General features: G+C 46.1%; 1 protein-coding gene across 4 annotated transcripts in view; it reads left to right on the forward strand.

The window, feature by feature from the left end:
* Window positions 1-3034: 3034 nt before the first annotated feature.
* The window catches only part of GSK3B (glycogen synthase kinase 3 beta), a 227808-nt gene continuing 206283 nt past the window's right edge, over window positions 3035-24559 (forward strand). Inside the window, exon 1 of one of the 4 annotated variants that reach the window (XM_075905473.2) lies at window positions 3035-4257. In XM_075905473.2, the coding sequence (XP_075761588.1) occupies window positions 4170-4257 (88 nt within the window). In that variant the 5' untranslated portion in view covers window positions 3035-4169. Of the gene's footprint in view, window positions 4258-16154; window positions 18166-24559 lie in introns of those variants that run through there. The other 3 variants (XM_075905448.2, XM_075905459.2, XM_075905466.2) reach the window with 3 other exon arrangements.

Here is a 24559-nt window from a genome sequence, read left to right on the forward strand (position 1 = left end):
CGCTTTTCCGCAAAAAGGGCTTTTGCGGAAAAGCATCTGTGCCAATCTAGATGCTCTGTTCCGAAAATGCTTTTAACGGAAAACTTTCCCGTTAAAAGCATTTCCGGAAAATCATGCCAGTCTAGACGTAGCCTAAGTGCTGACCAATACCATTTTGAATTAGTTTCAAACTTTATCATGTGTGCAGTTTATCACACACCATTTGTCAACTTGTGTTGTTCCCCTCTGCCTGATAATTGAAGGCTACTTCCAGCTTTCCCAATCAGCTTCAAATAGTAATCTTGTTTTTTAAAAAGCAACCTTTCACAGAAATGTCTCCTTTCCCGAAATGTGGAATTTCTCTACAAAAATTACTCAAGGCCTAGGACTAGCATGATTCAGTGCAGTCACAGTGACAGATTGAAAATCTTATTTTTTATAGTTTGGCAGAAACAAGAATGGCAACTTCACATAATTAAGCACAGAAGATTCACAGCTTCCTTAGGTTCCTCCAACACTTGCTTCTAGGAAATTCCCAAGACTCTATACTTAAATCATGAGATTGTTACATATAACTATTTCTGGACATTTAAGAGATTTTTATTAATCCCTCTGAGCCCTGTCCAAACACAAGGTAATTTAGGCATTTGGCGTTAAAGGCAAGAGTTTCATAAAAGTAACTCCACTACCCCGTTTAAACTCTTTGATGAAGAGGAAATGCTTTGAAACATTTATTTGAGTTCCAGTTGCTACACACAGAGAACACACAAAGGTGTACTTTGATGGACAAGCTTTACTAGCACAAAGCATGTACAGCCTCTCTCCGAGTTACGGACCAAACACTTGGCCATAACTTGATCCATTCATTACACGCGACCGCACTGTTCGTAAGCATGGGTCGCGTTCGTAACTCAGGGATTGCCTTTACGACTACTCCATCGGAGCTTTGGTAGTAAGTGCGAATGGTTGTAATTCGACCGTTCGCAACTCGGGGAGCAGCTGTAGGTGTTGCCCACTGACGTGTGTAATGTCTTAGGGTTGCCAGGTGTCTGGTTTTCTACCAGACAGTCCAGTTTTTCTGTCCGGTAAAAATAATCAAGAAAATACCGGACACGTGCAATGTCCGGTATTTTCTGGTTTTCCGACTGGGCACCCGGAAGCCTGGTGTGTGTGTGGGGGGAAAAGAGTGGCTAGGAGGTGGGGCGCGATTGGCACTGGGAGCCCTGGTTGCGTGTGAGAAGGAAGGGCAGCCTGGTCCGTGATCCTGCGAGCTGGTCAAGCGCGTGGTGGAGCCACAGCTGGACTGACTCATGCTTCGCCTGAACCGTGCAGGGGGGGAGCGCCCTGGGATCCAGCCGCCCCCTTCCTCCGGCCAGCCCTGCTCCCCTCCCGGCTAGTCCCTCCCCCCCACTGAAGTGTGTCTGGTATTTTTTTTGAGACTACCTGGTAACCCTATAATGTCTCAAAAAAAAAAGTGGCTTTGCATTTTAATTTAATTGCATGATACTCTCTTTTAGTTTTAAAGTATGGATTGCTGAATTATACAATAAGCGCCAAATTGTACATGTAAAAAACAAACTAAGTACAGGCAGTCCCCGGGTTACATGGATCTGACTTACATCGGATCCCTATTTACAAACGGGGTGAGGCAACCCCGCACTAGCTGCTTCCCCCCAGCAGACCAGGGAGACACGAAACTAGCGCGCCTCCCCCCCCCCCCCAGCAGACCAGGGAGATGCGGAGCAGCTTTTCTCAGCAGACACCTCAGCTTGAGAATAAAGGCCTGAGGGAAGTGAGATGTGGGAGAATAAAACTGAGCTCTGGAGAAATGTTTGGCTAGAGTTTCCCCTACAATATGTACCAGTTCCGACTTACATACAAATTCAACTTAAGAACAAACCTACAGTCCCTATCTTGTACGTAACCCGGGGACTGCCTGTATACAATGTCCCATACTTAAGTCTGTATTTTTAAGTAAAGTTTAATTGTTCATTTAAAAAAAATTAAGTTTAGTTAAATTTTAGTTTCTTTCGTTTGTTTGATGAATACAAATAATGTCCTTTATGATTAAGTATTCAATGAATTTTCGCCTTAAAAAAAATTCTCTGGGTGCACACCCTAATGAAATGTGCTGTGCACGCCTATGGTGTTGCTCATGCCCTAATGCAACTGCCCCACACGCACGCTGAACATTTGCCAGCTTCCCCTCCACCCTCTTTCTGTGCTACCTAGGTCTCCCCCCCCCTTGTGAAGGGACTGGCACACGTGCAGAGTTATGCCTGGGTCAGGCCTGGCCCCTGCAGGGACAGCAGCAAAGGCAGCACGCCTGGCAGCTGTGTCCTTCTGTGGGGTCCCGCTGTCTCGGTGCAGCTGGCGCACGGGGCACAGCGTGGGTTGGCTGTATCCCTGGAGTCTCCTCCGCAGCACGCGCCGGCCCCACCCAGGAGCGGCTTTGGGGGTGCGCAGTGCAGCAGACCATGGCGCGCGCGAGGCTGCTGCGCGGGGCCGCCGGGTGCCACGTTGAGCTGCGCGGGCGGAGCTTGGAGCCAGGCCGCTGCCCACCCAGCTCACGGCTGGGGATGTGGGCGGCCCCCCCCCTCGGGAATGCGCCGGGCCCGCCCCCTCTCCAATAGGGATCCGCGTTTCGAAACAGACGGACGACGCTGGCGATTGGCACCGCGCAGAGAACGGGTTGGATGACGTCATTGGGCCGCCTAATCCTGCGTAGCCAATCACATGACAGCGCAGCTACCCAATCACAGCCAAAGCCGCTCAGCGGCCCAGGCTTCACTTTGAAGCTCAGGTAAGTAGGGAACCGAGCGGCTTCTGATTGGCTTGCCCACTCCGTCTATCATCGGATTCGCTCGGCAACCGCCGGAAGAGACTGCTCCTTCCATTGGCTCCGCTCTCGCGGCTGCTAGGGCGGAGGCAACGGCTTTTGATTGGCTCTGATGATCTTCGGGTTGGTTCGGCTATTTCCGTAGCGGCCTGGCGATTGGCTCCGACGCATTCCAGATGCTGCCGTTGCCGCTCGGTGATTGGCCCCACGCTGGTGCGGCTGGGCCCGTACCCAGCGCCGGATTGGCCCCGACGCGCTTCGGGTGTTGCCGTGCGGGAGCCTCGGGCTGGGGCTGGCAAGTGCGTCGGGCTGGGTATTCACGGAGCCTGGCTAGCGCCGTTGCGCAGCGTAGGGCGGCGACGGGGATAGGCGGCTGCGCGGCTTTGGCGCACACACACAGCGCAGCGGCGGCAGGAGCCGGGCACGGAGCGGCGGCCGCGGGGACAAAGAGACTGAGCGGCGGCGGCCGCGGGGCTCCCGGCAGGAGGCAGCCGCTGCCGGACGAGGCGCGGGGGACAGCGGCAGGCGCAGTCGGCCGGGCCGGCGGGTCCCATGTGCCCGGGGCGCCCCGGGGAGCGGCCGCCGCCAGGGCTCTGAAGCCGGCTGAGGAGGAGTTGGGGCCGGGAGCCGCCGCCATGGCCTGTGCCGCCGCCTCCGGCCGCCACCCGCATTGCAGCCGCCCCGGCGCGAGCCGCCGCCCGCTGCCCCTGCGGGCGCTATGAGGAGCCGCGCCGAAGCCGCCGCCTCATCCCCGCACTGAGGAGCCCGAGCGAGCGAGGCCGCCCGGCCGCTTCACACACACCCCTCACTCCGCCCGCCGCGGATCCCACCGCCCGCGCCGGATCCTCTTCCGTGTTCGCATCCTTCACCTCGGTCTCGAGGAGCAACGAGCAGACCCGGAGATCGCTCCGCCGAAGAAAATAGTTCCGTGGCTGCTGCTTCCCTACGAGGCGAGGGGAGAGAAGGAGAAAACCCGGCGAGGGAAGAAGAGGAGCTCGGCCCTCGCCTGCGCCTCATGTGACTGGCTCCCGGGGTGGGGGCAGCAAGGCCTAGCGACCCCCCGCTGCTTCCCGGCCCTCGGCAGACGCAGCGCCGGGGGGACTGGTGTGCTGGGTGGAGGCAGCTGTCGGGTCCAGTGGTGCTGCTGGGGAGGATGGTTTTATAAAGCAGGAGCGAAGCAGCCCTGAGAAAAGAGACCCGGAGAGGGTCCCCCGCGGGGGAGGGGGCTGGAATTTAATGTTGCATTTTTCACCCCTCTCCACCTGAGAGAGACGCGCGTACGCAAACCAGGAAAAGAAGAAGGCGAAAGAAAGAAAGAAAGGAGGTGATCCGAGGGAGAGAGAAAGAGACCATGTCAGGGCGGCCCAGAACCACCTCCTTTGCAGAGAGCTGCAAACCAGTGCAGCAGCCTTCAGCGTTTGGCAGCATGAAAGTTAGCAGTGAGTATTGATTCCCCACCTACACTCTGTGCAGATTAAACATCGGGTTTTTTAAATGTAATTTGCACTGTTTGTCAGTAAACCTAATTGTGTGGGGAATTCTGGGCTGGTCAGTGGAAGAAGAGCTAGGCTGTCTCTAGCACCGTACGAGGCAGCCGCCTTTCTCTCCCTTTCACTCCCCCTCATTAACCTTGAATAGGCACCCATGGTTTCCATTTCGGCCTGTTTAACAAAAAATACTTTTGTGCCTTTTTGTCTCTTGTCTATAACAAGATTGTTGTCAGTTTGACCTGCTTGTTAAAGGGAATATTTCTGTTCGAATTTAGTTTTAAAGAGCTATGTGCTGCGTTTCTGCCTGTGGAGCAATGGAGGGAAGGAAATGAATTACGTGCACATATGTGCTCATTATACATATTTGTACAGTTGTATGCTTCTAAACATATTCTGTTGTGAAAAGTGAAATGTTTGCTCTAGATATGCACTGATAACTAGAGTGTGAGTACTTTTTTGTGCAGGCTTACCCAGAGATTTAGAACAGTCTATTTCCCATAATAGCTTGTGTTTCAGGCTCTGTTAAATGTGCTGGGGGGGGGGAGAGAAATCTTGAATATGATATATTGTGCACATATTGAGTTGGGAATGCAGGATTTCCTTTTTCACTAGCTTTCAGAACTGGGGCTATTTGTTAAAGAATGAGATCTGTGGCCCCATTCTAAACAGTAGCATTACATGTATGTTGTAAATTGAGTAAGTGGTTTAATGTGATAATCCTTGATCTTCCGGTTATGGCATTGGGATTTTGAGGAGAATTAGACATGTATATTTAAATCCTATTAATCAAAAAGGTGAAGTGTTGGAAGAAAAAGGCCTGATTGTGTATTTCTAAAGCTGTTACATATTTATAATCAGATTTTTTTTATTCCTGGCTTGTATCTGTTCATATGCAAAGGTAAAATGGTTTTGCTCATCTTTCTATGTGATCTATGTGAATAATTTCCAATCAAAGGCACTTCAATTCCACACTTGTAGAAATCTAGATGGCTTTATGAAAAGGACCTTGAACATCTGATATACATTACTATTATTTAAATTGATCATTTTGAGGCTTGCATTTTGATATTTACACCTGGCAAAGCTGTATTCATATCCTGTTGCTTTATTTGAATATGTGGAGCTTTAGTTTACAGCAAGCTTTAGGTTAATTTTGAGCTCTTTTTGTCTCAGATTCCTGCATTTTCTAGTCTGAGATGCCTTTTGCTGCTGTGGTAGGAGCTTTGAATAAAAAGGTTGGGTTTATGGTTTGAAGTCTACCCTGTCATGTCTGCGTGATCAGGATACCTCAAGTACTTTTGCAGATTTTGAGTAGTTTGCCCATATTAGCAGCATAAGACTGTACTGTTGATTAGATGTAGCAGTAGCACATTTCACTTTTTATATGGAGAATATTGTATGACTCCATTTTATTCTCATTCATTCTCCTTCTATGAGAGTAGAAGAGGAAGCAAGATGTGTTAATCAATGTTTCTACATATAACTTTATGTAAAATAGACCTAGATCCAGAGCTGTCAAACCAGAAACTAAAATGGTCTAACCTAAGCTTTTCCTCTTATTTTTTTTTAAGTTTAATTTGATTCTTTCTTCATATATGAGGTCAAAGTTTAGGAAGCTGCATGCCCATAAATTGGTGTGAACTAACAAGATAACAAATACGATTGCTTTCCTACCATGTTATACAGTGGCATTTAAAGGCCCACAATGGTGATAATCCACCCCCATTGTTATCCTGTGCTCCAAGTCCTGTTGGTGTCTTTAATAAGGATATAAAAACGGAGCAACAGATGTAGAGGCAAGGTTTTTAGGGAGTAGGAGACATTGTCTATTCTGGAGGGCAGCAAGACCACTTGCCCATATGCGGAAAGGGGTAACTTCTAATGGGCATCAGAATTTTTGGTAACTTCTTAATTTGAATCCTGCTTCATCATATATAATTGGAGTTCAGGATTTGGAAAGGTAGACTTTAATTTTTTAGTGAAGATTCTAGCCCTTTTTATTGTGTGTATGGGGGGGAAATCCTGTATATGAACAGGTGTATATTGATGCAGTGCTGTTTCTGAAGTCTGCAGGCAGCACCTGTGCCACCACCATGGCTCAAAGCTGTCCAAGCTGTAGCATAGTAGAAACTGACCTATTTGGAATCTTATTTCCACTACTTCTGTTCATAATTCTGAGAGTAGAAATTAAATTGAACAATCAAGCAAGTAAATGAAGCAAGTAGATGTTGCTGTGCTGCTGCTGTAGTAAGCCAGGAGGAGGAGCAGCAGTCCAGGAAGGTAACTGATCTCTAGGAAGAGAGGACTCAAAGTGGGCTTGGTGGGAGGGACAGAGTAGCAAAGACCCTGATGGTAGGTAGAGTATCCAGGAGGATCAGGGACGGGAACATAGCGAATGCACCTTCAGTTCAACAGCCGGGAATATATGTGTTTCGCCTACGTTTTATCAGATGCATACTCAGAAACTGATATGAAAGGATGAGTCTTGAAGTTTGGATCCAGGGACTGGCATAAGATTCCCAACAATCACCCCTCCTTTCCCAGTCTCAGTAAAAGGAACTTTTCATTTGTGCTTCACCCTTGGACAGAAGATGTTTCTTGCTCAATTCTCTAGGCTAACAGTTGTAGAGATTTTGGTGTCACAGGTTTCTTTTACCAAGGATAGAAGTTGGGTACTGGCAAGGCTTGAAAATGTGTTACCAACATCTTCCAAGTTCCACCCTTCAGTTGTGTATTTTGCATACAGCAATAGCACAAACTAAAATGGCCTTGCCTAAGCTTTTAGTTAACTTCAAGGGCTTTTCCTCTGTATTTGCAGTTTAATACTGGATTTGCAAATATTTCCTGCACAAAAAATGTTTAATTTCTGTTCCTTAAAGATGTACTAGTTGGTTACGTCTACACTGGCCCCTTTTCCGGAAGGGGCATGTTATTTTCAGAAGCCGTAATAGGGAAATCCGCGGGGGATTTAAATATCCCCCGCGGCATTTAAATAAAAATGTCCGCCGCTTTTTTCCGGCTTTTAAAAAAGCCGGAAAAGAGCGTCTACACTGGCCCCGATCCTCCGGAAAAAAAGCCCTTTTCCGGAGGGTCTTATTCCTACTTCAAAGTAGGAATAAGATCCTCCGGAAAAGGGCTTTTTTCCCGAGGATCGGGGCCAGTGTAGACGCTCTTTTCCGGCTTTTTTAAAAGCCGGAAAAAAGCGGCGGACATTTTTATTTAAATGCCGCGGGGGATATTTAAATCCCCCGCGGATTTCCCTATTACGGCTTCTGAAATTAACATGCCCCTTCCGGAAAAGGGGCCAGTGTAGACGTAGCCGTTGGGTCTGTACTAGTTTCTAGGAATGAATTGAGGGCAATGTAAAAAAAATAAAAAAATTAGATGTTTGTGTCATTTTGACAGGTCTAGCTGTGATCTTAATCATTTGAAAAAGATAAATATATTAGTTGGATTTTTAAGTTTATATATAAACAGTCAACTAATGACTTCAGAACTTCTGGCTTGCTTTTTAAGCTGATGCTTGCCAGTAAAATCCATCTCTTGAAGCTGAGATATGGAACTTACCATGGCTTTGTGCTGCACCTACCTGTTTTATGCTGGGAAATGATGTGCAATTGGAAGTAATAGGGGAGAAATTATTCTGAAAAGTGAAGTGTGGCCTTTTAACACACCACAAAAAATGCACCTTTTCATAAAAAAAAGTCTTAAGTGGGGGAAGCTCATAACCTGAAAACTCAAACAATAAGTTTGAATGGCTGTGAAACTGACTTCTGTTCAAGTGTTTTAAGGAACATTTAGGACTTGAAACAATTAAAAATACTTTAAATATTGCTTTCTTCAAATTGTTACTTTGTCACTGCCCACAGCCAATCATAACAGACTAATTCTTCTCAGGCGGTGCAATAAACTTCATTGCATGTGTAAATGTCATATTTGAAATAGAATTGTGTTTTTTTTTCATAAAAACAATTTTAGTGAATGTTGCACAGCTACTCCCCTTAGGTTAAATGCCAAAATCTGGCTATCTTCCTGCATAATGTGTGTAAGCAGTTCTTTCTGTGACTTGCTGAAAGAATTTTGTCCCAACAGCAAATTTACTCCCCCCCCCCCCCCCCCCCCCCCCCCCCCAGTTTTTGTCATGTGTAAGGAACCCAAAGTATGTAAGAAGCTCCAAAATGTATGAGTAGTAGGGATGTAAGCGGCTAGTCAAGTGACTATTCTGTCAAGTCTCTATGGTGCAGGGGGGGCAGAGCCGCAGCTGTCTTGGGGGTGATGTGAGCTGGGACTGTTTAGTCCCGGCTTGTGCCATCCCCGGGACTGCTGTGTTTCTGCTCCGTAAAGTGCAGAGCTGCAGTGGAAGCACCCCCCCCCCCCATTGACTAACTGACTACTCAATTCATTAACCAGTACTTAACACCCCTAATGAGTACATATTATTCCCATGCTGAAATGGAGTAGTATCAGCTTGACAGTTGCATAGCCTACTAGTTTAGGATAGTAATGGTGTTTTTGGGTAGGATGCAACAGCTTGGTGAAAAACTTAAGATAAATGCCTCCCCTCCCGCCTCCCAAATAAACAGACAAATAAAAACCAAAACCCAGCTATTTTGGCTGAAAAGAAATTACCTATCTCCAGAGTCTTCTGACTGCTGAGTCATGTGTGGGCTTCAGTATCCTACCCCTCAAGATTTTTGGGAGGAGGAGTTTCCTCTGTGCAAAAGTTACACAAAATTACCTGATTCTCAACAGGGTGACCCTGATCTAGGATAATGGTCTACCATCAGCTTCCTTTTTAATTGAGGAATCTAGTTTATATGCCTCTGACATCTTTGACAGTTAAGGATGTCAGTGTGTAGACAACTACATGATTAACCGATAAGCCTGGGCTACATTTCAAAGGCAGTTCAGACTCCCTGTGGAAAGGGGCTGCTGCCTCTGTGTCAGAGGCAGAAGCGCAGGGCAGCCTTTGGAGCCGATCTGTTTTTTAAATTGGTTCCCATCATGGACGGGCTTTCCTGCCGCTCTGCACTGCTGCTTCTGATAGAGGCAGCAGCCCGGAGTGGCAGGGGGCTCCCCGGGAGTGGGGTCAGGAGCTCATTGGCTGCCAGCTATGCCCCGGGGACTATTGAATAGTTGTGTAACTGCTAAAATTTCATGCAGTTACACAACTATTCCATTACATGCTATCTGACCAGTGTTCCCTCTAAGCTGTGCAGGAACACACCTTCACAGGTGATGGTCAGCCCTGCCCAGTCAGTCAGCTCCATGCAGGAGCCCTGAGCCTCTGACTGGGAGGGGCTGATTAATCACCTGTGAAGCTGTGCTGCCACCCAGCTTAGAGGGAACGCTGTACCTGACATCCCTCTTGGCAGTATGTTGTGGAGAACGAATCGCACTCAAGCCACAAATATCCAAAACCAGCTATACAGGCCAAAACTAATGCCTCCAATTACAGTCTAGAAAACCACAAGCAGCCAATGCAGACTAAGTAGCACAGGTATCATATAGCATAATTAAATAGGTGAGCTTCCACATTGTACACCAGTATAAGATTTTAGGTTGGTTTAAGATGTAACTCCATGTAGAGACCATTGCAGTAATCTAATCATGAAATGACAAAGGCATGAGTTATGCATGGTAGCAAGTCTGCATTACAAGGAATACATTGTTGCAATTTCTCAGGTAAGCTCAAATGATGAAGAGGGTTTCTGGAGGTTGCTACTATATGAGCAGTTAACTGTAGCTTGGGATCCAGCACTCATTCAGTTTGCAAAAAGATGAGCGGCAGGCTTACAACCTCAGTTATGTGTATTAGAATCATCCTCACCACATCTTTTGGTTGTTTCTCCAGCCTCCCATCATCATCTTGGTGTTGTCTGAATTTAACATCAATCTCTAATCCATATGCCAGTCATCATCAAACTATGCCATGTGTTGGGCAGCCCTGCTTAGACAGTGTATGAGTGTTGTCATGGTCCCACACACATTGAACAGGAGAAGATATTAAATGGATCCTTGCTGAAATTCATGTTAGTGCCCTGAAAAAAAGAACCAACCTCCCTATGCCTCCTTCTGAGAATACTCAGTCAAGAAAGAAGAGAACCACCCAGGAATAGCTCTTTTGATCAGTGTTGTCAAAAACTTTTGACAAGTCTAGCAATATTAGCATAAGCTCTTAGGGTACGTCTAGACTACATGCCTCTGTCGCCAGAGGCATGTAGATTAGGCTACCAGACATAGTAAAATGAAGCGGCGATTTAAATAATGGCTGCCGCGCTGAGCCGACAAACAGCTGATCAGCTGTTTGTCGGCTCAGCGTGATAGTCTGGACGCGCGGGTGGCGACATCAAATGTATTTGTCAACCACCCAGGTAAACCTCATCCCAGGAGGCTTACCTGGGTGGTGGACAAATACCTTTGATGTCGACACCCGCGCGTCCAGACCATCGCGTTGAGCCGACAAACAGCTGATCAGCTGTTTGTCGGCTCAGCGCGGCAGCCATGTAAATTTAAATGAAGTGGCGATTATTTAAATCGCAGCTTCATTTTACTATGTCTGGTAGCCTAATCTACATGCCTCTGGTGACAGAGGCATGTAGTCTAGACGTACGCTTAGGCTAGGTCTAAACGAGCACATTTATTGGCTGGGGTGTGAGAAAAATCTGTTTGAGGGCAGTTTAAATGGGCCAACACCAGAGGTTTCTCCTGGAGACAGAGCAGCTTTCTCCTGTCTGCATAGAGCAGATATATGGGAGACCTTATAATAGCACAACTGCAGGTGTGCTGCTGTAAGGTCTCTGGAGATTAAGGCTATGTCTGTATCATCTATGGCAAGGAAGAGAGCATCGGCCACTGCAGTTTTCGCTTCAAACTCAGGCCTATAACGTACGTGTGTGTGTGTGTGTGTGTGTGTGTGTGTGTGTGTGTGTGGTTTTTTGAATGGACATGAATAAAATTGTGGGAAGAGAGGACCTGCCATTTATAATTGATGCATACTTCCCCAGTAGTCTTCATTAACCAACAGAAGATATACAAAGGACAGATTGTATGATGAAATAGTTCTAGCATTAGTTGTATCACAGTGAGCCTATTAGGTCTAAACTTGACTGAGGACCTAGCATGGCAGGTGGCCCAGCATACTCAATCTGTATCAGTTTCTCAAAGATGTTTTTTTAAGTTTCTGCATTGATAGCATGGAGTTTGTAAGTTCCTTCAATAAAGCTATTGAATTCATGAGCATTTGAGTGCTTACAGTAGAAAGCTAACTCTGAGCATTAATGTTACAGAAACAAGTACTCGGTTGGCAAGACCGGTGGTTAGCTCAATTCAGTTAAATGTCAGTTAACTTGAAGTTTGTGTTTGGGGTCTACACATTCTCACATTTTTTTTTCTTTTTTTTCTTTTTTTATAGGTCTGAATATAATTAAGAGCAAGTTGTAGCAGTTATGTTTTGCAAGCTTTAGTAACTGTTACATTCAATAGGATAACTTATAAACTTGTGTATTTCTTGCCAGTATTGCTATAAAGTGTGATTTGAATTTAAATACATAAATATTATGGGTTAATTCTCAGTTACATAATCATAGGGGAGACAACGAGAACAATTTTTCTATGCTGTGAAGTTTAACTCTTCTTAGTTCAAGTAACTTCAGTTTCCAGATGCAAAATCAAAGTCAACAGATTTTAAGATTAAGAATTCAGACAATAAATTGTGTATGTAAATAGATGCTCTGCTTGTCTGGGCAAATTTGGAGAAACCCTTTTGCCAGAAGTTCTGGACTGGAAGAAGTACTATCTGGGTAAAAACAAGTGTTGGATTTTTGTGCCTGCTATCTGGACTATAACAACACAGGAAGCTAGGGAAAGCTGAGTGGAATTGCTCATATCACTATTATTTCTGACCAGCAAGCTTGAGGGGGAATGGTCTTTGTAAATATTAAGTAGGCAAGTAATGCCTTGAAAATGGTATGAGATCAGTGAGAGAGGCACTGCTGAGCATGCATGAAGCCGAGCCTCTGTTGGGATATGTAAGTTCTTTGATCAGATGGCTGTGGTTACTTAGAAGAGGAGAGTGTTAGTGTGGGCTTTGAAGTCCCAACCAGGAGGGAAGCAAAAATTTAGTTTTCCAGCCAAGATGGAGTAGGCTCTTTTAGAACTGCAACTGTTACAGGACATAGTTTGCTTTGACTTTTACAGGAGTGTAATGCTCACAAGTGGTAGGCCTTGCTCTGTAGTTCAAAGGCAATATCTTTGGCCAGAAAAGCAGGCAATAATTTAGTTTTTCAACCAGATCAAGTGTTGTGTGGTAAAATCAACAACAACATGCTCATTTGCTGCTGCAAAGCATACTTGGATTTGTTTTTATGAAGTATTCTCACTAGTACATCATTGCTGTTGCTACTCTTATTAATTTCCTTGACTTACACACTGTGTATGTGCACAGGCTTGGTGGTTTGCTGTTTTAGACATTTTTCAGTGTTTTGTTCTAAGCAAATCACCCTGTGGTTGAGTTATTTTTTGAGGGTGGGGTAAGCATGGTTTTGAATACATCAGTCCAGATCACTAGAGAGTTTGACTGTGGTGTAAGTAAGCATGATCGCCTAGTGCAGATGTACACGTTAGTCAAAGAGAAAATTACATAGTCATATCAGAGAGGGTTGTGTTTTTCCTGAAAGCATAAGCGCTTTCTAATAAGGGCATCCGTTTGAATGTGAGCATAAATCTTTTAGCATGGTTTCATTATGTGAACCTTGCTGATCCTCTGAAATTTGGGGAAGCAGAAAGTCAATTTGTTTACAAGAAACTTTACAGAACAATCTACTTATACCAGTGTAATGTGAAAGAAGCAATTGCAATTGTCAAGTATAATTTCAGTTTGAGACTTGTAGATATCAAAAGTGGCCTTAATCTTGGATTAAACAGATATTTACTCAGAGAAAGAGACTTCGGAGGCAGTTACATAGTGTTGTAGGGAAGGGTCTTACAAAGGCGTATAAAACCTAGGTTTATTATTGTACTTTCTGATGTTTCCACCTAGGGGTGCATAGTTGAGCAACAGTCTGGGGAAGCTTGTGCTTTTTATTTAGGTAGTAGACTTGGAATCTAGGAAAGCTAGTAAAAGTAAAAACCACTTAGGGAATTGTGGGGATCAAGACAAAACAAAAACGTTCACTAAATTTAATTCAACCTTTAGCTTGTGATTCTAGATCTCCAAAATTATAAAAAGCATGCATTTATTTTGAGATGCTTTGAAATTTTGCTACCTAATGGCAATTGGAATCTGTTTGGAGTAGGGATGTAAGCGACTAGTCGACTATCGGATAAGCAAATGCTTATCGAATAGTCAACTAGTGACTCAGTTAGTCCCGCCCCCTTGCTGCTTCTATCAGAGAGGCAGCAAGGGGAGGAGCAGGATCTGGTGCTGTGGGAGCCGGCTTAAAAGCCAGTTCTCCCTAGCACTGTCTGTAGGGAGAAGGGGCAGGGGTGCAGTGGGGAACTGGTGTTGCTTCCACCTTTCAAATGTAGCAAAAGTGGGGCTATTGTACATTTCAAAAGAAAAATGCCACTGGGAGTGAGGGGCCAGCAGGGGACTCAAACAGCTGGCAGGGCTTGTGCTACATTTCAACGGCAGAGTCACCCTTATCCACTAATTGAATAGTTGATGCAAATTACTTCGACTAGTCGATTAGTTGATCTAAATTTAACATGCTTAGTTTGGAAAGACCTGCCAGGTTTGCTGGGTTACTTGTCAGGTCACAGTGATAAAGTCAGTAACCAGAAACTTTAATTTGAATGTTTTCCATAGGGCTTATGTAGCCTAAATAGAAAGAATCCTTAAGGAAATCAAAACAGGCATTTTTGTTGGCCAATTATAGTTCATGATGGATGCAAACACCAGTATGACAAAAATCTACTTTCAAGGCAAGAAACTCCTTCTTTGAGACTCTGGAAAGGCTCATAATTGCCACCCTGAAACGTATGGCAATTAAAGGCAGTCCTAGTCATTGTTCTTCAGGATGGCAGACTTGAAACATTTCTGGAATCCTTGAGACACAGCAGTAGAATCTTGAGGTCTTCGTGGATGAAGTAGCTCTTAAGTTTCTGGATGCCAGATACTCATGAGGCTACAGCAGACATCTGGTGTGGTTTCAATGCTATGACTTCATGGAGAGTCTGACACGAGACTTTTTTTAATGTGCTGGATTGCTGTACACAGGTAATTGGGGGAGTGTGGCGAGAACACAGTGTCCTATACCTTAGTTTTTGCCTTTCAAATTATATTGACATAGCGTCATATCCTCCCAAAATACATTTTTTTTAAAACAAAACCATGTAACAACCAGACTAAGTACTTTCCAGGATGTAAAGCAGGGCTATTCAACATGCGGCCTGCGGTGCGGTTTGGGTTTACACAGGGCTCAACACGCGGCCCACAGGTGGGAGCCAAAACAAAAAAGTAGTCAGTATAATGGTCTTCTGTTGATATGCATTTCAGTAAAATTCCTGGACTGTCATTGCTCATTAAAAGTGCTGTCATATGGATGGAAATTGGGTAAATATTGCATTGTATTAATATCAGCAGAACTGACTTAAATGGGGCCTGTGTTGTGTAGTCTTGCCTTAATCTTTGTATTCATGCCAGTCTGTGTGAAATAAGCTATCTGTATATATATTTGCATGCATATGCAACCACACTTAAGTTGCGGCCCTCGCTAGGTGCTGTGAGGTATCATTGTGGCCTGCAGGGCTTCAAAGTTGAATAGCCCTGATGTAAAGGCTCTTTGTGGAAATACTGTTCTCATTTTCATGTAATACCCATTTTCATGTAATACCATAGTGGTAAAATGACTATTTCTTTCAGACAGAACTTAATCAAAACAAGTACTTAGAAAAACACGTTTCTTTCCCAAAAGTACTGTGAAAAGAGATGGACCTTGTAATGTGTCCAGACTGGTAACGGATTCTGGCAAGCCAAGTGGAAGGGTGTGAATTCCAGGTAAGGACTTCTCATGGAAAATGCCCTGCTGGCATGTTCATGCAAATGCCGCGGGGGATTCATGTTTACGTTGAAAGAGCTTGATATCTGGTTGATCAAAGTTGCAGCAGTATAGTATAGGGAAAAAATCTAGGGTCTCAGGTACTTGTTGATCGTTCTAAATTCCTATAATCCTGTCTTACATAGACAACATTTGGGCATTTATTGCCAGTCTGGGTCAGTTCTCATCAAATTTTGGGTAGAAAAACTTTGAAGAAAAGTCTTTTGAAGTCAGATGAGTAATAACTAGGTTTTTCTGCTTCTAGAAAATTTTTCAATCATTTAAAATAGTGTAACTTTCAGAGTTCTAGGTGGTCAGTTTTTAAATAAGAATGAATAGTCACGTGGGCTGTGTCTGCATTGGCACCCTTTTCCGGAAAAGGGATGCTAATGAGACCAGTCGGAATCGCAAATGTTGCGGGGGATTTAAATATCCCCCGCGGCATTTGCATGAACATGGCTGCCGCTTTTTTCCGGCTCGGGGTTTTGCCGGAGAAAAGCGCCAGTCTAGATGGGATCTTGCGGAAAATAAACCCTTTTCCGGAAGATCCCTTATTCCTACTTGAAAGGATTCTTGAAAGTAGGAATAAGGGATCTTCCGGAAAAGGGTTTATTTTCCGCAGGATCCCGTCTAGACTGGCGCTTTTCTCCAGCAAAACCCCGAGCCGGAAAAAAGCGGCAGCCATGTTCATTCAAATGCCGCGGGGGATACTTAAATCCCCCACGGCATTTGCAATTCCGACTGGTCTCATTAGCATCCCTTTTCCGGAAAAGGGTGCCAATGTAGACACAGCCTATGAGTTTTAAATTTCACCCATTTTCCCCTTTAAACTGAAGTCATTGTTTCTTGTGGTGGTGTAGCTACGTTAGTCTTACGATATTAGTGATACAAGGTGGATGAGGTAGTATCTCTTATTGGACCAGCTTCTGATTGAGAGAAGCTTTTGAGCTTATTCAGAACTCTTTTTCACATCTGGGAAAGGTACTCAATTTCATCACTGAACAGAAGGTAAATATAGGAAGTTAATACATTGTGTTGAAAGAGACCATTCAAGGTGAAGTGGGTTGTTACTATTTCTGGAGGTGTTGAAAAAAGGATTATTGTTGTAGTAAGCCATCTTTGTTCTTAGCCATGATGACTACATTTGTGAGGCCAGTTGTCAACTTTCTAATACCATCTGTTGTTCAGTGAATCAAATTCTTCGTAATTTTAGTCTCTTCAAATCCTTCCACAAATATCTCCATGAGAAACTCTCCAGCTTCATCCCATGAACCAACACCCAGAGATCTTCCATATGCTTTCCAAGATATGATGGGATGTTCATTCCGCATTCGTGTTGGAGGGGTTAATATAGACAAGAGAGGCCAGATAGTCATAGGCTGCACCTGGAGGGGAGCCAAGTTTCAATGAGGTATAATTGGGGATGAAGGTCCCCTGAGCAGAAACAGCTGGGATGTCTATAAAGCTAGGCAGCTGGAAACCTAGAAATAGGGCTTAGAATAAGGAAGACTTCCCCCTGAGATAAGGGTGAAGAGTGAAACACTGTAATAGGCAGTCCAGGGAAGAAAGAGCAGGGGCTGGGAGAGTGAAGACCTGATCTGCTCAGTTGAATTGGAACCCATAGTAGAGGGAAGGCCCTGATTTTTGTAGAAGCCATTGTGGGAGTGGCACACTGAAGGCCAGCTAGTTAGGGTCTAGCAGGGACACTTTGGACAGAGACTTTGATAACACGCTGAAAGCAGGCAAGGGGCAGACTTCAATGTGACTTGGATGGAGAGAGAAACTATAGAGGGGAAAGCCCTGCAGCTTTGGGATTATGAGCGAGCCCATGGAGTGAGAGAGTGGGATGGGCTCAGCGGCCTGAAAGGGTTTTGGATGAAGTGGTGATCTAATCCCTTCTTGCCACCCTCAGAGATGCCAGAAATGTCACAGCATTAATAGCCTCACTTCGGACACTACCCTTGCCACCATAGGTGTGTCTTCTTTCTAAACCAACAATCCTTACAGTAAGGGCATCACTGCCTGTCTAAAATATTTACAGCACAATGGAGAACCCACCCTAAATACAACATCAAATTCATCCATGTCATCCTCTTGTAACAAGTTCATATTCAGCAATACATTGCTTAAACCATGGTAACCACTATGGGTACTAGAATGGCTTGCCAATATACCAGCTAAGGATGTAAGGTTTAGATTAACCAACTAATCAAATAGTCTATGCAAATTTGCATTGACTATTTGGTTAGTCGATAAGGGCACCTGCCGGCTCTTGCTACATCTCAAAGGTGGACGCACCACAGGAATCACAGGCCCAGCGGGGGACTAGTCGCTTCCCCCACCCTTGCTGCCTCTATCAGAGAGAGGCAGCAAGGTGGGGAGGAGGAGCTGGTGGTGGTAGGGAGCTGGCTTAAAAGCCAGTTCCACTTAGCACCGTCTGGGTCCGGGGTGCAGGAGGGAACTGGAGGTGCTTCCACTGTTGAAATGTAGGAAGAGCAGGGCTCTTTCAAAAGCAAAGGGCATGGGGAACATAGGGCCTGTGGGGGACTCAAGGCATATTAATTTAGAACTTTAATACAGGTGACCCGTGCACTTATGACATAATTGGTTCCTAGAGAACCATCTTAAGTCGAACCCTTATTTACCATAAGTGCAGTGTTATAAATGGTGGTTCCATTTCATACCCTAAAAACACCAAAATTGACTATGGAAATAGAGGAAAACTGAACTAAATAGTTCAAATAATGCACAAAAATAACTAAAAAGGGAAGACTGATGTGGTGGAGACGCGCACAGTTCAAGCATCGGCTGCAAACTGGTAAGTCTGATTGACCTTGTGTGTTTCCTGTTCTGGGATGATGAGTGGAGTCTGTTGTACACCATTGTAAATGAGAGCTGCAGACTTAAATTGGAGGGTTTTAGGAGCTATCTTACATGGAAAGAAATGGTTGTAAATGTGAGAGGTCGTAAGTTGGGTGTCAGACATTGAAGGTTGCCTGTAGTTTCTTTAAATTATGATACAAAACATATTTTCCACACTTTTTAGAAGCAGTGCGAAGGCTTGGGGGAGTAGAGGTAACAATGGAGTTGAGGAAGAGGGAAGCAATTGCTTGGAAGTAGTCTGGGAGTGACTCTGGAGGGTTGTTGGGAGTGGATGGGAGAAGGTTTTAAGCTATTTTTTGGAGGTGGGTGTGTGGGGAGGGGAGGAGGAGAGAGAGGATTGTTATCCAGCTGAGGATCCTCCACGGTGGAGACTCAATCAGTCTGGCAAGGCCCTTGGACTTCCCACTTAGGCCCCTATTTTCCCTATCCATCTGTTGTCTTCCTATCCCCCAACTCAGTGTCCATGTCCCCCCCCCCTCACAGTCCCCATGTGTCCCTGTACCCCCATTCAGCCCCCTACTCCAGTCTGTCCCCGTACCCCATTAGCCCTTGTGAAGATGAGTCTGTGAAACCCTGAATGTCCTGCTGTGTCTGTCTCCTCATCTGACCCTGCAGGCAGGATGCATTGAGCAATGTAGGCTCTGCTCTCTCCCTTTGGCTGCTGACTGCTATGGCTGGTGAGCAATGAACTCGCTTCCTCTATTCTGCACAAACAGCAGCCCTGGTGGGTGAAAGGCCTAATTGTAGAGTCTTTCTAGCAGAATGTATTTTGTGCAGAGAGGAAAAATTATGCAGGACATTTGAATTCTGCACGTGCGCTGTGGCACAGAATTCCCACAGTAGTAGCATCTGAAGACAGGTAAAGCCAATGTGACTAAACAGGGACAAACAGAGAAGTAGATGGTATTCTAGAACCGACCACCCAATAACTCAAGAGAACCTGCTTTGATATGGAGAGGGGGAGCAGGAACACCCTCCAACCGCACACTCCTACTTGTCATTTACAACCTAGCAGTTAATACCCATACTCAGAGGAGGCCACATCCTGAACAAAATGTTTCCTGAACCCTTTCTTCTGGCCTTCAACAGCTCTCAAGCTCATTAAAAGCTCCCCATAGACCAGGACATACATACGTATGTCACCAGACCCTGCCAAAGCAACAGCAGTAGAGATACATCAGCAGGTTTTACATCTTTGTGGGTTGAGCTAGGTCCTTAAGATCGGTTCCTGGGGAAGCATCGCAAGTCGGGGGCATTGTAACTCGAACCCTCATTTTGTTGTGTGCCATTGTAAATGCAGGCCGAGGATTTAAGTCGGGGGGTTTCGGCCTCTTCCACATTTTCAAAAATGGTTGTATGTGCAGGGTCTGGGGGGTTTCCTGTACCTCCCATAACTCAAGTCATATGCAGTTTAAAAAAAAAGTTCAATGTGTATGTGGGTTTAAAAAAAATGGAAATTGAGTACAGGCAGTCCCCGACTTACGCGGATCCGACTTACGTCGGATCCGCACTTACGAACGGAGCTTTCTCGCCCCGGAAGTCGGGGCGAGAAAGCCCCGTTCGTAAGCTGCTCCGGTGTCCCTGGTCTGCTGGAGACCGTCTCCAGCAGACCAGGGGCACCGGGCGGGTTCCCGCGCTTCTGAGGCTTTGACTGAAGCGGCAGCAGCGGCGGTTTCCCCGCGCCTCTGAGGCTTTGCTCTGGCAAAGCCTCAGAGGCGCGGGACCCCCCGCGGCTGCGGCTTCAGTCCGGGTGCCTGTGGTCTGCTGGGGACCGTCCCCAGCAGACCACAGGCACCCAGACTGAAGCCGCAGCCGTGGCGGGGTCCCTCACCTCTGAGGCTTTGCCAGAGCAAAGCCTCAGAGGCGCGGCACCCCGCTGCCGCTGCGGCTCTGCTCCCCGTGTCCCTGGTCTGCTGGGGGGGGGGGGGCGCAGCTAGTGTGCTCCCCCCCCCCCCAGCAGACCAGGCTTTTGTTTTGGACTCTGGGGCAGAGCAGCTGGGGCGCTGCCGATTGGTCCTGTAGCGCCCGTGGGCACTACTGGACCAACCCGGCAGCACCCCAGCTGCTCTGCCCCAGGTCCTGATTCAGCTGCTGCTGGTCAGTTTCAGCAGCGGCTGAATCAGGACATCTGGGGCAGAGCAGATGGGGTGCTGCTGGGTTGGTCCAGTAGCACCCCAGCTGCTCTGCCCCAGGCGTCCCCAAGTCAGCTTCTGCTGAAACTGACCAGCGCTGACTACAGGAAGCCCCAGGCAGAGTTGCTCTGCCCCAGGCTTCCTGGAATCAGCTGCTGATCAGTTTCAGCAGCAGCTGACTTGGGGACGCCTGGGCTACGTCTACACTGGCCCCTCTTCCGGAAGGGGCATGTAAATTTCAAGAGTCGTCGTAGGGAAATCCGCGGGGGATTTAAATATCCCCCGCGGCATTTAAATAAAAATGTCCGCCGCTTTTTTCCGGCTTTTAAAAAAGCCGGAAAAGAGCGTCTAGACTGGCCCCGATCCTCCGGAAAAAGTGCCCTTTTCCGGAGGCTCTTATTCTTACTTTGAAGTAAGAATAAGAGCCTCCGGAAAAGGGCACTTTTTCCGGAGGATCGGGGCCAGTCTAGACGCTCTTTTCCGGCTTTTTTAAAAGCCGGAAAAAAGCGGCGGACATTTTTATTTAAATGCCGCGGGGGATATTTAAATCCCCCGCGGATTTCCCTACGACGACTCTTGAAATTTACATGCCCCTTCCGGAAGAGGGGCCAGTGTAGACATAGCCCTGGGGTTCTTAAGTTGATTCTGTATGTAAGTCAGAACTGGCAGTCAGTTTCAGCAGTGTCTGAATCTGGACGCCAGTTCCGACTTACATACAGATTCAACTTAAGAATCATAGAATCATAGAATCATAGGACTGGAAGGGACCTCGAGAGGTCATCAAGTCCAGCCCCCCGCCCTCAAGGCAGGATCAAGCTCCATCTACACCATCCCTGACAGATGTCTATCTAACCTGTTCTTAAATATCTCCAGAGAGGGAGATTCCACCACCTCCCTTGGCAATTTATTCCAATATTTGACCACCCTGACAGTTAGGAATTTTTTCCTAATGTCCAATCTAAACCTCCCCTGCTGCACTTTAAGCCCATTACTCCTTGTCCTGTCCTCAGAAACCAAGAGGAACAAATTTTCTCCTTCCTCCTTGTGACACCCTTTTAGATATTTGAAAGCCGCTATCATGTCCCCCCTTAATCTTCTTTTTTCCAAACTAAACAAGCCCAGTTCATGAAGCCTGGCTTCATAGGTCATGTTCTCTAAACCTTTAATCATTCTTGTCGCTCTTCTCTGTACCCTTTCCAATTTCTCCACATCTTTCTTGAAATGTGGCGCCCAGAACTGGACACAGTACTCCAGCTGAGGCCTAACTAGTGCAGAGTAGAGCGGCAGAATGACTTCACGAGTTTTGCTTACAACACACCTGTTAATACAACCTAGAATCATATTTGCTTTTTTTGCAACAGCATCACACTGTTGACTCATATTCAACTTGTGGTCCACTATGACCCCTAGATCCCTTTCTGCCATGCTCCTTCCTAGACAGTCGCTTCCCATCTTGTATGTATGGAACTGATTGTTCCTTCCTAAGTGGAGCACTTTGCATTTCTCTTTATTAAACCTCATCCTGTTTACCTCCGACCATTTCTCTAACTTGCTAAGGTCATTCTGAATTATGTCCCTATCCTCCAAAGAAGTCGCAACCCCACCCAGTTTGGTATCATCTGCAAACTTAATAAGCGTACTCTCTATCCCAATATCTACATCATTGATGAAGATATTGAACAGTATGGGTCCCAAAACAGACCCTTGAGGAAAACAAACCTACAGTCCCTATCTTGTACGTAACCCGGGGACTGCCTGTAATTGCCTAGCTCTTTGGAATGAAATAAGTGTATATACCTGCTGGAAGACCGAATTTAAATCCTGTGGATTTTCCAAGGTATTTCCATAACTTCACAGTGTAATGGATGCTGTTTTTGTTTTATTTAAATAAAATGCAAGCCCAATATTAAATGAATGAAACATTTACCAATTCAAGCACCAAGACTCAGGAAAGGAAAAAGATAAAGGATTCTCATTACAATATTTATTTCCTCAATTTAGCTGTATGGTATGAGGTGATATTACCAAGCTTGTAAGTTATGCTCTTCTGTGTTTTATATATCTTATGCATACAGTTGCAGATTATTTAAATCAACGCTTATAGCTCGCTTCTTTCCTAACTCTTGGGCAGGTGTGGGCAAATTAAAGCCTATAGGCTGGATCCAGCCTGCCAAATCGCTGGATCCAGCTTCCCAGTGGGATGATGGAAAGACTCCCTGACTGCCATTCCCCCACATGCTGCAGCATGTCTCTTTGCACCCCCAGGGGAATCTTCACATGCTGCCTGCTCTCCAAGCACAATCTTGTAGCTTCCATTGTCCAGAAACCAGCCAATGGGAGCTGCCTGGGCTTTGCTTGTGGTGCAGAAAGTGTGTGGACGGTCTTCCCCACCCGAGGAATGCACAGAGGCGCACATGTTCCCCACAGCTGGCTACTTTGAGTGGCAAGGAGGGTCCCACTGGGCTACTGTCCAGGAGCTGTCTAGGGTAAGCACTTCCCAGCCAGAGCTTGCACTTAGCACCCTACCCTCTCCTGACCCCAAACCCTGTGCACCCCCTCCTTCATCTGACCCAGAACCCCCTCTCACACACCGACCCCTCTGCATTTCCACTCCTGCACCCATACCCCCTCCCAAACCCTATATGCCAATCCCTGCCCCAGGTCACAACCTCTTCCGGACCCTGCACCGCTTCCTTCACCCCTTCTCCAGGACAGAAACCTCTTCTGCACCATACTCCCCTCCTATACCCAAATCCCCTGTCTCGGGTCACAATCCCCACCTTCACTCAAGCTCCCTCTCAGGCCCACTCATACCTCTTTGTGTACCCCAGTCCACTATCTTGAGCTCCCTGCTGCACTCAGCCTCCATCCCAAACCTCGCACCTTCTCCATTAATATCATAGACGAGTGCGGACCTTCACCACTTTCCAAATGTAGTGGTCCCCCCCATCAAAAATTGTTGCCCACACTTGCTGTTTGGTGTTACCATGTGCATTAATGTAGGTTAGGTATGTTAAATTTAGATGAATTAAGTAATCGAATAGTCGATGGGATTTCCATTGACTATTTGATTATTCTATAAGTGCGCCTCCGCCTTTGAACTGTAGCAAGAGCCCTGCTGGAATCTTGCTAAAGTTCAAAAGCGGAAGCCCTGCAGGGAGTGTGGATCCAGGGGAAATTGGCCCCACATTCCTTGCAGTGCTTGAGCCTTTGAGATGTATAGGAGCCCCAGCAAGGCTCTTGTACATTTCAAAAGCAGAATCTCAGCAGAAGTAGCACAAACGGAGACTGCTTCAGTCTCCGCTTGTGCCGTTTCGCGCTGTGCCTCTACCTCCCCTGCCCCACTGTGGAGACGGTTCTGGGGGGAACTGGTTTTTAAGCCAGCTCACACCAGCTCCTGCTCCCCCCCCCTCCCCCCCCCCCCCCCCCCCCCCCCGCTGCTTCTCTCTCATAGAGGCAGCAAGCAGGAGGGAAGTGACCATTGCATCACTAGTCGATTGTTTGATAAGCTTATCCTTATCGGATAGTCAACTAGTCATTTGCATCCCTAATGTAGGTTTCCTATTAAATATTCATTTTCAAGTAAGACCATGTAATTCTTCCCTGGAGGAGCTTAGAAGCTAGATATGCAATTTGCAGAATTAAAACACTTGTGTATAACACCACTTTCCTACCTGATTCTGGCCATAAAAATGATTGTGATAGCGTAATGTGTTTTTGGTGGGTTGTGGTGTCTTGTCTGTCTCAAAGTTTTTGTGTGAAGCTGAGCCTTCCAATTTGTTCTCACACTGAAGGCTGTTTGGCAGCAGCCATATTGGCATAAAAATGCTTACACCTGAAACTAGCTGCAAAGCAACTTAGTGAGTCTCGTGATTCTACTCGGTTTTCTTCTGCAGCCCTTCCCAGTGTTGTTGCTGGCCCTGTTGAGAGCAAAAGGACAGGATGAAAAGTAAGGGAAGATGGAGGGCAAAGGAAATGGAAGAGAAAAAAGGGGAGAAATAATGACAGTGGCCTAAATGCTAGCATCCGGAGAATTTTTTCTTTTGAGAAATAGGTCACATTTTAAAAGTGAGCAACCAAAGTGAGTGATCATAGTACACTAGACTATCACCTAGAAATCACCCCTTCCTTGTGCCACTAAAGTCTTTTGAGTGTATGGTGAGCACTAGATTTATATCTTATCTCTTTGGGAGATGT

The sequence above is a fragment of the Pelodiscus sinensis genome, chromosome 1 (assembly GCF_052426305.1).
Source record: "Pelodiscus sinensis isolate ZL-2025 chromosome 1, ASM5242630v1, whole genome shotgun sequence".
Taxonomy (NCBI): domain Eukaryota; kingdom Metazoa; phylum Chordata; order Testudines; family Trionychidae; genus Pelodiscus; species Pelodiscus sinensis.